The sequence below is a fragment of the Alosa sapidissima genome, chromosome 3 (assembly GCF_018492685.1).
Source record: "Alosa sapidissima isolate fAloSap1 chromosome 3, fAloSap1.pri, whole genome shotgun sequence".
In the NCBI taxonomy this organism is placed as follows: domain Eukaryota; kingdom Metazoa; phylum Chordata; class Actinopteri; order Clupeiformes; family Clupeidae; genus Alosa; species Alosa sapidissima.
The window spans coordinates 25,973,430-25,989,133 of NC_055959.1; the positions used below are offsets into that span (position 1 = coordinate 25,973,430).

General features: G+C 45.5%; 2 protein-coding genes across 2 annotated transcripts; one reads left to right on the forward strand and one right to left on the reverse strand.

Moving 5' to 3' along the window:
* Window positions 1-117: 117 nt before the first annotated feature.
* On the reverse strand, window positions 118-3,233 carry yipf2 (Yip1 domain family, member 2). The gene is made up of 9 exons (XM_042087041.1): window positions 2,942-3,233; window positions 2,512-2,578; window positions 2,257-2,402; window positions 1,991-2,071; window positions 1,814-1,901; window positions 1,576-1,692; window positions 1,222-1,388; window positions 733-915; window positions 118-559 (listed from the first exon to the last, which is right to left on the reverse strand). Exons 2-9 carry the CDS (start codon window positions 2,540-2,542, stop codon window positions 476-478), a joined length of 897 nt encoding a protein of 298 aa, XP_041942975.1. The 5' UTR covers window positions 2,543-2,578; window positions 2,942-3,233; the 3' UTR covers window positions 118-475.
* Window positions 3,234-3,304: 71 nt separating this feature from the next.
* Window positions 3,305-6,164, forward strand: timm29 (translocase of inner mitochondrial membrane 29). The gene is made up of 2 exons (XM_042087044.1): window positions 3,305-3,753; window positions 4,736-6,164. Exons 1-2 carry the CDS (start codon window positions 3,642-3,644, stop codon window positions 5,425-5,427), a joined length of 804 nt encoding a protein of 267 aa, XP_041942978.1. The 5' UTR covers window positions 3,305-3,641; the 3' UTR covers window positions 5,428-6,164.
* The last annotated feature ends 9,540 nt before the right edge of the window (window positions 6,165-15,704 follow it).

The window sequence follows — 15,704 nt, forward strand, 5'->3', positions numbered from 1 at the left end:
TGGATACACCACATTCCATTATCCTCATGGCTCATACTTAGTTTGAACAGAAGTATTGATTGGCTCAGTACTCCAAAACATACATAAAACAGTGGACAAAAAATGTAACAATTGATATCAATTTTAGTGGAATGACTGTTTATTTACATACCAGGGACATTCCCAAGTCAAAACAGGAAAATAAAAAGCGACACAGTAAAGTACAAATAAATAATAAGTGTTCTCATTCCATAATTAGTAAACCTAGGGAGGTTGAGGGGATGAGGAAATTGGGAATGAACCATAACACAGCTAACACAACCCTAATCCATATCAAACATTCATCCATTACATCTGGATTTATTTGCTGCACAAGTGCAAAAATAGAGGATTTGTTTTGATACAAATTAATTCAGACCCCCTCCCCCCCAAAAACCACTGCCCCATCTCAATCTCCAAGAAAGCAGCCTAAGACGTACACCACTCAACTATTGTCTTAGTTAATTTTGCTGGTATTCGTGACAGCATGGCCTGGAGTGGGAATGGGCTTCATTTCCAAAGCCGTTTCAAAGAAATAGAGCTGAGGGAAAGAGGAATAAGATGCGTTTCAGGGGGAGGCATCCCAACTACACAAGTACAACTGGCACTCTCATATTTTCAAATCAAGGCATAGTTGTTAGGCACATGTAGTTTTAATCTTCACATTTAAGATGTTTGATAATTGTCTACCTAAAAGTTGTAGGCAAAACTTACCTTGCAACCAATAGCCAGCAGTGCATGGAGCACTACTATGCATGCCACTGTGGCAAAAGCAGCCGCCTTGGTGTCGTCGCGGACAACAGGCCAAAACGTGAGGACTAGTACTGAGCCAGAGATTACCATGGCGATTAGAATGAGAGTCCACTGTACCCACTCAAAAGGTATGCTCCATAATATCTTTGATAAAGAAAAGGCAAATTAGTAACATATCTGTCCTGCAAAAGTCAAATAATGTATGAAACACGTGGACGATCTCAAACGGTCATTGTGGCATGATGTCTTGTAAAAGGAAGGAGTCTCCATAAAGTCATCATTCCATAACATTTTAGATTTCTCTGCACTAGACCTAAATAGCTACATCTATATTAAGAACTATGATACGAACATGACAATTTCTTAGAATATGACAATTGACTTAACAAACATAGGGTACTTTGTGGATGTTGGTAATGCTATATCAAACTTCTGAGTGCCTCCACTTACCGAGGTGGGGATGAAGATAAATAGGGAGTATCCATAGACACACACCGTCTCCAGGAAGGAATACCCACTGGTCTGGCGCTCATTGCCCTTCCGCCAGGTCAGGAAACCCCAGACACCCAGAGGCACAAGCCATGCATAGAGGAACACCACAACTGCTGCTATTGTCACTGAAAGCACACAAAAAGAAAATGTTAAAAATTTATTTTTTAGAAATTATGCACATGATGGGCTTTAGCGGTAAGACAATCCACCCTGTCTATGTTTTAACTTGAAAAGCAAGCTTCACAGTCTCTTTTCACCAAGTAGATTTGGCCACCCCAGATGGTAACCCGCAACACAGCCTGAGGCGCTCACCTCTGTGGAACTGGGGCCTGTAGTGATACTTCTGGTCACCCTGCTGGGCAAGAAAGGTAGAAAGATTCCCACTGATGGCCACTGAGAACACCAGTGTCACGCAGATCCAGAAGGGTCCTACAAAAAATGGGCACAATATAATCAGCAGAGACCCTCTTTAAATCCTGTCTACATGAACAAGACTGTAATGGTGGATGTGTTAAGAAGTATATTAACATTGCCAATCATTTTTTCTTACCATATAAATCTGGATTGTTTCGGATGTGATGCCTTATAAAATTTCGTCCAGGCAAAGGCATCACAGATCCTCTGATCCTATCCACCACCTGTGTATCAAGCAGACAGAGTGAATTAGTGTGCAGAAGTGGGGTACCCTATATCATAAAATGTATATATGGAGAGATGCAGTTCATACCTGCATTGTGTCTATATTGAAGAATGACTGGTAGTATTCAAATGTCCAAAAACCACTGGTTTGTTTCTCCTCACCTAGTAGCTGCAAAGTGAAGCCAAGACAAATACCATATTGACACATGACAACCCATGTTGCAAAACTAGGTGTGGCCACTTATGTCCATGAACCCCTAACAATCCATTGTTTCCCGGTCAAGCGATGAAGCAGTATAGCGTTTCAAATGGCCCAAGTAAAGCCAGTATCACCCATTCAGTGTGTCAGCTCACCCCTGAGCTCTCCTGATGGTTGTCTTCATCCTCAGACAGGTCTACTTTAATGTCCTGGGCCCCAGCTGTTGTGCCACTTGAGGTGGACACGCTGAGGGTAGAGGCCCCAGGGTCTGCTGACAGTAGGTCTGCAGCCTCCTCGAATTCTGCAGACAGGAAGAAATGAAGGGACCACAAAGATTAAGATGACCAGAACACTTGTGGTGGAAGGAAGGTATGATATGGAGTTCAGACACAGCTGCAGTGAAAACCTACCTTGAAACGTTAAGTCGTCAGGACTTGCCATGATTACAAGGGTAAATCTTCAATCCTCATGCGAGACCTAAAATTAAGAACATACTATTAGGTCGATTTTTATTTTTACCTAATGTGACAATGTTTGTTCGCCACAAATCTGCTGCCTATGCTGTTCAAAAGGCTGCTCGTAATGCCATCTTGAACTGACTGATATTAATATTATAAATACTAAAAACAGGTTGTTTATTTGCGACCAAACGACTCGGAATCCTACATTAAGATAGTTGCCGTTGGACGCAACCCCGTCATACCAGCTAGCTAACAAGCTAACATCAAATTAATGTGTTCGTTTAACATTAACCTTGCTCATTCAAACATAATCAGCTTATTCAGGATCAAGATTACATGATTCTGTGTGTCTGTGTGTCTGTGAACCTGCCATACTCACCTGAGCAGTAGCCAGTGTCTAGGAACTTGATGCAAAATGAAGTTCTGCTGACTTGATGATAGAAGATAGCCTGACCAGCTACTAGCAAATACAACTTGTCTGCCTCGGTTATCCTCTGAAGTGGGTTGTCACTTGACAAGGAATATTGAGAAAAGACCACGACTCACTAAATCGTGTCTGTATGTGAAATGACAATCATTGCTGTGAGAGTACTTATTATTCACTATTCACGCGATGCTGTCAGGATACACTCCACGTCAGCCCTGTGTGGAGTAGTTCCTGTTAGCTGATAAAGTGGTCACGTGGTCATGAGACATGCGGAACGTTTGAGAATTATTTTGAGAATGATGCGATTAACTTGTTGACTTTCTTTTAACCATTACATATACACGAAATTGGTTAATATTTATGAATATGTTATTTATGTGTGCAATATTCAGGGCTTGTTATTTACATTTGTTTGGTTAACCCTTTAAACCTTGAACCGGAACTTTCAATACCAGTTGTGTTTCTGCATCGGTACAATAATATACGACGTTGCAGACAGATACGCCATTTTGGCTCTCGTGTTACATTTGTGGACATTGAAATAATGTGAGGGTAGAGTGAAGGTGACCACGGCAGAAGACGTCTCGCTACACATCAGATATTTCTTCCGGGTTTCTCCACTTGGAACCCGAAGGTCGTGTGTGATTCGAGTATGGCTGCATCGTTGGTGTTCAGGAGATGGTGCTCCACAACTGTATCAGAAGCAGCAGCAGCAGCACCAACGAAAGGCACACGATGGCAACGATTACGGAACAGCCGTGTAGGTAAGAATGAACGGTCATAGATGGCTACTTTTTATTTCCTCCTCGTAATGCCATCATGGTTCTGTCTTTGAGTTCTGTTGGATGCCATTTAGACTTACCTCGCATGCCATTAACTCATTGAATGCCAAGCTGTTTTCGGAAGCTTTGTCCTAGAGTGCCAGCAATCTAGACCACTGTTGATGATTTTTGTACAGCCACAGCACATTCTGTGTTCTAGCTATGGACACATACGGCTCGTGAGACTTTAAGCTCTCAGTGGGTGCAAACCGTGTATTTCTACACGCTTCTGTTCCTGAGAAATCGCAAGCTAAACAGTGGCTAGTTTTCATCAAAATCGCTGTTTTTCTAGAAATGGAGATATAACGTCTTTCATGAAATATGAAGTGTTGCCTGTAAATTTCCGGGAAGTGACCTAGCGAGACTGCCACCTAGTGATAGACCCACGAAAATGGCCTGGTTTTAAGCTGACGTGCATGCGTCACTGATTGACCCAAAGCGGCAACCGAGTTATGATAAAATGTCCAGATAAAATGTCCAGATTGTGCGTTTTCATGAGTTTTCGATCGTCATATATTTCATTTCCATTAATCACAGAGTTCCCAAAATCACATAAGGTGTGTTAGAGTGTCTAGTTTCGTAATTAAAAAAAAAAAGCTAAAAACGAAATATTACGTTTTTGGCACTCAACGCATTTGGCACTCAATGAGTTAAGACTCAAGTGAAATAACGTAACGTATAAAAGTGAAGGAAATATAGTGAAGTGTAATATTTATATGTTCTGTTTAGGAGTTTTTTTTTATGTTATCCTCAGTATTTAGGCAATATGTTTTGGCGATCAAGATCCATCAACTACAGACAGCTAGCTGTTGGTCATTGTTAAGCTGTGTCTATATGTTCAGTACCTGTGGCAAATTCTCGTTAATTTGCTGAGCTCTATGTATCACAAGTGTTCAGAAGATAACAGGCCTTTGCCTTTTGTCAGGTGTGTGGTGCAGCAGCCTGTTTGGCGACTACAAGGAAGCCATACGTGAGTCAGTGGTGGGAGCCTGGGAGCGTCCCATCAAATCTGGGGTCTACCTCAGCCTTTTGGGGGGCGCCTGGGCCTGCTTCTACACAAACCCTGAGGAGGGCTCCTTTGAGACCAGCCTGAAGGAGATGACCAACCAACTGGGCCTCCTCTCGCCGTGGATTCGCAATGGTGTGTCAGACGGCCACATGCAGAAGCTGGTCAAGCTCCAAAACCAGGGTTGCCTGCGCCATGTCAGCCTGGGAGTGGCGTCACTGACCTACAGGGCTGACTACGACCCAGACTCCAGCTTGTACGAGGCGCGCTGCTCGGCGTTATCAGTGCCCTGGCGTGAGCTGCCCGACCGGATGCTGGATGTGGGTTTCGCTGGCCGCTGGTGGGTGCTGGACAACAAGATGAAGGACTATGACGTGAACGACGAGGAGTTCCGTCACCTGCCGCCGGCGCTCTTTGCCACGGTGCCACCGGCGCCACAGGTGACGGAGCTCAACGAGCAGATGCACAAGGACTCCTGGAAGCCCATCGCCATGCAGGAGGACGAGGAGGAGCGGGAGAGGCTGAGGGCCGCCGAGGAGGGAGAGGGAGAGGGAGTGGAGGGGACCCAGAGTGAGGCTGTGGGACTGACTCAGGAACAGGCTCAGACATAAATCTGTCCCCCAGAGGATGCACCGAGGAGGAAATGCTATCTGTTGACTCACCTGCTGACTAATTTTACAGACTAACATGAGGGCAAATGTGAAGAGTTTACTCAAAGCCAAAAATGTGCTCATCCTCATATTGAGAGAGAGAGAGAGACTTCAAATAACCTATAGGGCAATATGGAAGAGTATTCTTACCATGCAGTCTGTCAGCAGAAAATGTGGAAATGTGAGCGCAAAGCAAAATACTGACTATATTTCATTACCTGACATCTTCCATATAATGTTGTGTCATAACAGTCATTGTAATGGGATTTCGGTTTCTTCTGTCATTTACAAAAATGTCAACTTCTGCTGTGCAGCTTCAACCGTTTTGCTAGCTACCAGTCGATGTCAGATTAATTCTATGGGTCAAGAAAGCAGATGGTAGCTGTAATGTACCCTTTCTCTAAAATGAGGAGAGGAGGAGATGCTGGTGTAAGAGTTGGAATTGGAGGAGGAACCCAATAAAGTATCTCACAAAAAGCAGAATTTTACAATGCTTCTGTATTCCAGAATTCTATGACCTATGTCAGGCAGTTTGTTGAGGATCATGTTGTTTATCAAATGTTTCACCATCTTTAAATGAAGTATGATAATTGATATGATTTTGAGCAATATGCCCCTCACAGTATGACTACAAGTCTTCCATGTGACTTTTATCAATGGATCTTAACTGCCTGAATTAAATACTGGCTTCAACGAGATTTAATATGCCTCTTACTTGGTTTCTTTTTTCAGTTAATTTATTACATTTATCCAAAATAACATAATTCAACTACTTCTCATAATATTTCTTGGGAAATGGATGCATCACGTTTTTGCACACAAGTCCACAATCTTTTATCTGTGGTTACATCCAGTCCCTTTATTATGAGTTGGATGTCTTTTAGACATTTTGTTCAGACATCCTGGCTGGTGAAATCTTGCTGGGGAATAAAAGCTGGTTTATTTCCACCTGAAAAGTTGAATGGCCGGCCTGTGCGTTCTCTTTAAGGCTCAGGTTAATTACTCATCTAATCAGGCTGCCTTTGACTGACCTCCTGTGTCATTGCAGAGCTTTAATTCATTTTCAGGAGAAATCCTCCTGCCTCAGATTAATCTCTCGCACGTCTACCTCTCTTACCCAACCCCCCCCCCCCCCCCCCTTCTCTCTCTGTGCTGGGCAGCTCGGAGAGGCCAGGTATTGATCCAGAGGCTTTCAGAAAGGCAAAGCCATGCAGGGCTCTCGTATCTGATGGGTATCTCATTGCTGGGAGTGGATCATTCATCCTGATCAGGCAGCGTCCATCCCGGGAAAGACTCGGGTCAGTAGGGAGGGAGGAAGAGCACTGTGACCATTCCGTCACTGAGCCTGCCCGCATACTCTGAACCTCGGAGCTTAAAACCCTTTCACACACGCACTACTGTTGAGTTCTGTTCTACACTGCTTCACACTACATTCACAAAGTCATGAATCATGCACGGGGATAGTGACAATGTATTCTTCAGTTTAAGTGACAATTTCCCTCCTTGATATCTATGCGCTAACCAGGAATCAAAGGAATATCTCCTTGCCAGTTCAATGTATTTATAGAGGGGATATTAGTTTGCTATTTATGAACTGCATGAATAAATGATCGACACCAAAGCTGACAATTGAGCTGAACTCCTATTCTTAGCAGCCACAGTACTCATGCGCCTGCATTAAGGCCACATGATAAAAATGGCCCCCGTGTCTCTCCTTGTCCACCCTGTCGGTCTCCAGAGAGCTGGTCACTGGGTGCACGAGACCTCTAGGGCTGCGCTGCCCCTCGAGCTCGTAATCCAACTCCGGTCCAAGCTGGAGAGGAGACTGAGGCCTGCCCTAATGGGGTCAAAGGTGAGCCGGTGATGTCATTAACGTCCTTTTACAAACCACTTGTTTGAAATATAATGTGTCACTTATGAAAGTGATGGGTTGGGCCCATACAATGGTAGCAGAACTTTCTGACCACGAGGCTAAAGAAGAACTGCCCTAAGAGAGAAGGAAATGCCCTAAAATGCTTTTGCCAATTGCGATCATTGAGTTTGATGCATTTTAATGCATTACTGTCTAATTCATGGAGTTTGTGTCTCTCCTCTATCCTGATGTCAGTCATCGTTGCTGGACTTTAGCTCACTCAGGCAAGACGTGGCGAAGTGGTCAGCACCTCAACAGGCAGCGATGTCTAATGAGACTTCATTTCCATAATGCGCTGATATTTCCATAATGCGCTGATGGACTGCGGCGGCTGCCTGTCTGTCTGTGGGGCATGGCGCATGGCCGACTCAACACGCTTCCCTTCTCACAAACAAACACACACACACCCACACACACACTTAATGCCCACTTAACCATGCTGGGCTAGGCCTTCCAACTGCTGCTGTTTATGACTCTTTAAGCACCTCACCTTTCTACCTCCTAGCTTTATGCTAAATGTTTTCCTTTTAAATGCTTTTGTTTGCCTTGAGTAATAGCATTGGTTAGCATTTTGCATTCTTTCCTGAGAATGTCGTGGTTGTTCTCTTGGCCTGGTTTACATGGTTATGGTATTTTCTTCAGTTGAGGCTGTGAGCCTATAGCTGCTGGAAGAGATATCCTAAGGCCATAGAGAGGCAGTTTGTGATGCTTTCTTTATCTATTGGTATGCCTGTCGAAAGCAAATGAAAAATACAAAGAAAATCACTTCAAATGCTCATATTTTATGACTATCCATCTCTTGCACCCCTTCACCTCCCTCCACCCACTCTCCTCTCCTGTCCTACCACTACGTCCTTCCTCACATCAATTCCAGCGTGGCCTCCATCGACCCTGCTGGTCTCGCTCTTCCCTGTCCTCTCTCCTCCTCTCCATCAACTATTGACAGTCACTCTATCTGTCAAATGGATCTCTGGTCAATGTCAGCCCCTTGTGCAAGCAGAGGCTCGCTGGTGTGAACTCTTGGTGGTCAGTCTGGCTTGTTGACTGAAGGGAGATGGCGAAGAGGTGGAGGGGGTTGGAGTAGAAAAAGGGAGTGGGGGAAGGGGGGATGTCTGGCCACCGGTCTGACCTCAGTGACCACAGCTTGGCTAGCACCGCACATATTTTCTGATCAATATGTAACTAAGGAGGGGATGGAGGAGGAGTGTGGAGGGGGACTGAGAGGGGACTGGGAGGGGTGGAGGGAAATCTTGGATTAATGGACTGCCACCGTTCTGTTGAATCAAAACAACGTTTGTTGTTTGATCTAAAGAAGTTAGAGGGCTCATTTTTCAAATGTAAATAAGAAAATGTGTCCATCATAGGCATGGGATGAAAGGGAGCACACACAAACCACAAAAACAACACACAAAAAAACTATAAAGAGAAATTAAATTAGATTTTACTCTTAACACAATAAAGACCAAGTAACAACATCTTGAAAATCCACATTCTTTAAAGTTAATGAAAGCCCAAGTATGCGGTTCTGTCTATAAACAGCTCCCCTTGTTATTTAGAAAACTGGAATATCATCCATTTGTAGAAAAATCAACAATGGAAAACTAACATAAAACACACCTACATTAACATTGCACTAGAGGTGAAAGGATCGCATTGGATTAAAATAGCAGACTGGGATGAGTAAAATATGCAGATTGAAGTGACATAAAGGAACCAAAGGGTTAACTGTCTGGCAAACACTTATCTAGGCATGTTTGTATGTGTGTGTGTGTGTGTGTGTGTATGAGAGAGAGAGAGAGATAGAAAGAGGTAAGGGACTGAGAAAAAGAAAGAGATTGATGAAAAGGGGGAGACGTGTATATAAATATAAATGTCTGTCTGTGTGAAAATGTTTGAAGGTGGGGGAGCTGAGAAGCCGGGCGGTGGACAGAAAGAGCGAGCGAGAGAGAGAGAGAGAGAGGGAGAAAGAGGGAGGGGCAGGGACAGGCGAGGTTGCCGGAGGAGGGGGGAGGGAAGGAAGCCGAGAGAGCGAGGGAGAGAGAGGCAGAGAGAAAGGAAGAGAGAGAGAGGGGGAGGAGGGAGAAGCAGAGTGTTCACAATTTTCATTCAAACTGACACAGCCTGTGTGTCCTGGTTTGCACTCCCCACTCCCTCTCTCCCTCACGCACACACGCACGCACGCACACACACACACAGAGACCGACAACGCGCACACACACACACACACACGCACGGAAACACCAGACTGTCTGCAGTTAAGTTTACAGCAGCGAGAGGAAGGCTTCGGAGACACAGAGAGATCAAGAGATCGAGGAGCCGAAAAAGAGAAGACTTGCACAGAGAGACAAGCAGAGAGAGAGAGAGAGAGAGCACAAGAGGTGAGATTCTGAAATACAAGTGAAGTGAAAGATGAGGCGACAGAGAGTGGGGGGCAGTTTTAAAATAGAAGAAAGAAAGGATGGTGGAGTAGAAGAGAAGAAGGGAAGCGGGAGGGAGGGATAGACAGGGGTGGAGGAATGCAGGCGGCTGGAGGAACAGAACTCGATGTATAGAAGGGGCCGGGAGGCTGGGAGACAGCCAGACTGGGTGTAGGCATCTTAGATTTCCCAACCGGAGCCAGCGGACTCGAGGTAAGTGCATTTCACCCAAAGTGAAATTCCTTGCTTGTGCATGTTGACATGTTGTGTGAAAGCAGCATCATCATCTTTGTAGCCAAACAGATGGCAGCACTGAGAGAATATTTCTTTTTTTATCACCAGACCCTGATTTGCTTTGACATTTGTGATAAGTGCTGTTAATATGGCTGGACATGCCTGCATGAAATCCTAATGTGATATAACTCAGTAAGGCACATGTGACCCATGCATTTTGGCTCGGTTTACAGGCTAGTAACACCTTGGCTGCAACATTTTGAGGGGGAAAAATAAATAATAAATAAAAAAAATATCTTCAGATGCCAGAATAGATATTCATGTAAATTTACTTTTTTATGTTTTATGTGGTTAAAGCATGTTTGCATGTTTGTGTGGTTAATCAATTCAGTGTGTGTGTGTGTGTATACATTGGGGGCTCCATATGTGTGAGTGACCATGGGGGTATCAATCCCAAAGGATGTGAATGGCAATTGGATTAAAGTATTGATCTAGTCTGGTTCAGGTAGACATAGACCAGCTAACCCAGACAGGGGGGATGGGCGATCAACATTCACATTACCACCAACAGCTTCATCAATACCTCCATCTTAAACAACACACACATCTGTATTGGATTGACACCAGTATGGGTCAAGGCATCATGAAATCCTTCGGTGCTTGCTATAGCTATTCTGAATCCACTTGCAAAAATTAACCACATTTACGAAGTACATCTTAGTGATGAACTGTTTAAATATCTAAGATGATGTATGGTGGTACACAGAATGACTTATCACTAGTATTCTAGTACACTTGTACAGAATTACTTATTACTATTCATTACTTAGTTACTTTGTTACTTCAAGATCACACATAAACACCCACATACACAGAGTCTAGGCACCCAGTAATGACTTGAACTCATTCACCGGAGGGTCACGAGTTCAAGTCCCAGGTGGGGGAGGGGTTTGTCATAGCGGCCTCATTCTTCCTCAAAAAGGACCCTTCCCCCTCTTTTCCGCACCTCAGCAGACATTGCAACCACTGCAACGGCTGGACAAATATGGTCTACTCAGGATATTACATTTGTCCGCTTCCACCAAAAACCTCAGAGCCGCTATAGACCTCCATGCTGAGACTTTGGTCTAGTTGAGTCATTCCAATGTCTTAGAGATGTGGTGCTGTATGGCTACGAAGAAAGCACCTATCTGCAGCACGCATCTAAATATAACAATTGAATATGAGGTGTGGGATGTTTCTCGGTGACTCAGAAGTGACTGACACACTGAGCAGGAAGCAAACTCTGCCTCATGTCTCATCTGAAATAAGAGAGCAGGCCAGAGGTGCGACAGCCATGTGTGTTTGTTAGCAGTACGGCTCGCAGAAGCTGAAGTAGGGTCTTTGCAGGTCATTTCCTTTCTGATGTGTGTCTTGGTTAAATGAAGCATGTTTTCGTGCCCTCTGAGGGATGTGTTTGCGTGTGTGTGTGTGTGTGTGTGTGTGTGTGTGTGTGTGTGTGTGTGTGTGTGTGTGTATGTGTGTGGACATGTTTGTGTGATTGTTGGGGGTTACACTGAACTCAGAGACATCGGCAGGCCCACCAACGGCCAGACGCACTGACAGGCAAGCGGTGTGAACAGACAGCCACTCTTTCATAGGAAATGAGCCCCTTTGACCTTTGCCATTTAGGCTGTCTGGAAATGCTGAGCCTGGAATCGATCACCGACAACCCCACCCCACCCCCAAACACACACACACACACACACACATGCAAACACACACATATGCACGCAAGCACACTCATGCACACTGCTGCCCAGACATGCAATCCACCTATACTCCTCCCCTGATCCCTCCCCCTCTCTTCCCCATTTTTCTCTGTCCCCCCCCCCCCCATTATCCTTCCACTCATCTTTACTATTCCCGCTCAGACCCTCTCTCTCCATCCCCTCCCCCCACCATCAGATAATAGAGGTTATGCTATATCTCACGCTAAGCCCAGGGCCCCACTCAACATGCTAGCCAAGGCTGCTCCACTCTCTGGGCTGCCACTCCCTCCCTCCCTCCCGCCCTCTCTCTTGCGCTAACACTTCCTCTCTGTCCACACACAAACACACAAAGCCACACGCGGAGGACATTAAGCGATGACTGGGTCAGCTCAGCACTGACCACAAATGAGTCATGATGGTTTTTCAATTTCCTTTTTTTTTGCTTGTTTGTTTGAGTGTAGTGATGTGTAATTGATGTGTGTGTGTGTGTGTTTGTGTGTGTGTTTGTGTCTGTGTGCTTGTGTGCTGTCAGGTGTATAATGTATCATTTAACATTGTTAATCCTTTGATTACACACATTGGGTAAACATCCTTGAATTGTCGTGCTTTGGCGTGCATATGTCTGTGTATGTGTATCAGAGTGTGTATTTGTATGTGAGTGTTTGTTTGTTTACATCGTGATGTCAAGCCCATGCCAGAGTCTCAGTGAACATTCAACGCTGTCGGTGAGTTTATGACTCAGAGAAACCATCGAGTGTTGAGTGTACCCTGCCTCTTGAGCACACTCGTCTGTCTGTCTGGCTGACTCGCCCTGACCACCACCTCTGGCCAAGGAATCATCACCTGATTAAAGAGACATGCAAAAACATCAAATGCATTACAGAGGTCTTCATATCAGAGGGGCCCTTAGTACATCTCGGGGGTCTTGCGGATGGAGATGTTGCCTCACATGACACGTGTTTGCATGCATGAACTCATTCCGCGGCTGCCGCTGTTTCCGCCCGTACCCCACCCCCACCCCGGGGTGCAGACGGCGACTGGAGGGTGCTTAATTTCATCAGAGGGGATCAGCGAAGCGAGAGACGGCACGCTCCGTCCACTCTCGCGGCACAAGGTCCCGATTCACATTCATTGCTGTCGGTGGGTTTTTTTCCCCCTGAAATGGCTTGACTCGCCGAACAATGAATGAACACCGTGGCTACCCGTAATCACGCTGTCTCCTCGGTCCTCACGCACGCACGCACACACACACACACACACACACACACACACACAAACACACCACACACACACACACACACCTCTGCCGATGGTGCAATAATGGATGTGTTTACTGGAGGGAGCTTGAGGGCTGCAGTTACCTGTCTGTGATTGTGGTGCTATGCAAGTGGAAAGAAATTAAAATGTTGGAATGTTCAGCAGACATCTGTGTTCTTGTTTTTCATTCTGTTTTTTAATTTGTATTTGGCATGGCACTGGCACTTTAAGATGTAACCAGTAAACACAAGGGGGACTGGGGGGTTAGCACCAGAATAGTTCTGTCTTGTTGCCCTGTCTGAGCTGAAGAGACAGAGGGGAGGAAGATTTAAAACACTTCACAACAGTGTGTGTCCTGCTTTAGGCAATCACTGTGTGTGTGTGTGTGTGTGTGTGTGTGTGTGTGTGTGTGTGTGTGTGTGTGTGTGTTTATTTATCTGTAGCAAGAGAGACTAAAGTTGCAATAGGAACAGGAACGACAATTCTACAAGAAAGAGCACGGCTGCTCTCCCCGCCGACAAAACACCCTAATGGAAAAAAAACCCCACTCGAAGCGAGCAACTCAGTGGGCATGAATGTCATCGCCAATTAAGAGACGCGCTCAAGGAGGCCCCTGAGTGGCCAGAGGAGCCCCCTCCAGCCAGAGTGAGTGTTGGAGAACACTGAGAGGGTGCTCCAGTGAATGAACCAGTGTTCTAAGGCAATGACAAGGCTGTTCCCACAGCACAAGAAAAATAACCTGGCATTGTATCCTGTCACAAGCTTCTAATCTGCTAGGGCCATGTTAGGGGGGAGAGGATAAAACCATGGACAAAATTCATAAATCTTCATATATACTTATGGCCACTTGGCCTTTGGTTGGGCATATTTGGCCAAAGGCCACACGTCAGGGCACCAAGGCCAAAGTTAACTATACAGTTGAGTAGGCTATAAAAATGATCAAAGTAGTATTTAGCCTATTCACAGCAGTAGACCTGCATCAATGAAACATTACTAAAACATGAAACATGACATATTACATAGAACTGTAAATCATCTGATTTTAATATTTACAGATATCTAGGCTATATCTAACATTTATTTTCTATTTGGCCTGTTATGGCTAAACTAATTTGTTTTTAACTCTAGCGTTAGATAGGCTATCTCGTCATAACATTACACTATGCCAAGGTAGTGTTTAATGAATTCCTCCTTGGATTAATGTGAGAGAATCGCGGATAAATGAACGTTATCAACACATTATCAAGTCACAGAAAGCTTCACTACAGCAACCCAAGGAAATGGATTAAAGTCAGCTGACATTTGACTATTGCTTCCCAAAGCTACCTAATCTACATTTCTTGCCTTGACTTCTGGCTGCTGAATGTTGGACTTTTCTTGCTGTGCTCTGCCACTTTCTCCACTACATCAGAGGCTAAATTAATTTGCGCTGTGAATGCTAAGATTATTTTGACAGGCCATAGGCTACAAATTAAAATCGCTATTAGTCGGACACAAAGCAGAATGCAGATGAAAGAAGTGGACACCAAGGCCACAGTGGCCTTTGAACCTCCGATTTGCAAAGGGGCATCACGGCCAACGCAAGGGGCAACGACGTGGCTGCCGTGAAATTCCAGCCCTGCTTATGACCTTATGACACATGGTCAGAGTCGCTGGGCTTGATGATAATCTGAGGCTATGAGAGTTGTCCTGTCCACTCATGGGACCTAAGATAAGGCCTTTTCTGGCCCAGTTCATTACCCTCCGTCCCCCTCAATTCCAGGCGGCCACTGCGGTCATAAGACAATTAGGACACGTCCAGTAATCACATTGACCTGATTGGATCCGCAAAAATAAGCTGAGGGAGATGGATGATGCAACAGGGGCTAAGGATGCAGGACCTTTTGATTGAAGACGACTCTGTAATTAACGCTGGGAGGGAGGGTAGGGTGAGATGGGGAGACACAACAGAGAAAGTCAGGAAGAGATGTAGGGAGAGAGAGAGAGAGAGAGAGAGAGAGAGAGAGATAGGGGAGTGAGAGTCCGGGACTGAGACTCTGACATCAGCATGTCTCTGCCGCACCGGCCAACTCATAAAACAGTGGAGACGTGAGGCAATCAACAGCTCCCGTTCACCCGTGCAGCTCTCAGATCTCTCTCTCTCTGTCTTCACCCCTCCTTCCCTCTCTTCATCTCTGTCACAAGGCATGTCTCTCGGAACACACTTTATGGGATTCCACATCTGCAGCTGAAAGTCCATACCCTCCCCCCAGCCCTGCCCCACCAACAGAATATCTCTTATCATCTATTCTCTTTTCTATTCCCTGTCCTCGTATCCTTTTCCCTCTCTACCTCAGTCCTGTGTTCCCTGCGCACTTCCTTCCCTTTGCCTTGTCTCTTCGTATCAACCCCCTTCCCTTTCGACCTCTCTCTCTCTCTCTCCCCCTCTCTCTCTCTCACACTCCTCTCTCTATAACGCCATCTCTTCTGGGAGTCTCCCTGCCACATCTCCCTCTGTCTGTGATGTGGTTTGGCTGCGAGTCAGACTGGGTGAAGGAGAGGGTGCCTGGGGTTGAAGCCGGGGCTGCTGTGGTGGGTGTTTTTTTTGCATGGGGGGGGGGGGGGGGTTTAATGAGTGAGCAGGGGAGGATCAAAACGCGGTGGAGTCCCACTCTACTGCTGCTATCA

Coding starts and splice junctions, on each gene's coding strand:
- yipf2 (XM_042087041.1), bottom strand. CDS start 2,542: ATGGCAAGTCCTGACGACTTAACGTTTCAAG. Junction 1,693..1,813: donor AAACAATCCAGATTTATATG/GTAAGAAAAAAT, acceptor CATTTTTTGTAG/GACCCTTCTGGATCTGCGTG. Junction 916..1,221: donor TTATCTTCATCCCCACCTCG/GTAAGTGGAGGC, acceptor TCTTTATCAAAG/ATATTATGGAGCATACCTTT.
- timm29 (XM_042087044.1), top strand. CDS start 3,642: ATGGCTGCATCGTTGGTGTTCAGGAGATGGTGCTCCACAACTGTATCA. Junction 3,754..4,735: donor ATTACGGAACAGCCGTGTAG/GTAAGAATGAAC, acceptor GCCTTTTGTCAG/GTGTGTGGTGCAGCAGCCTG.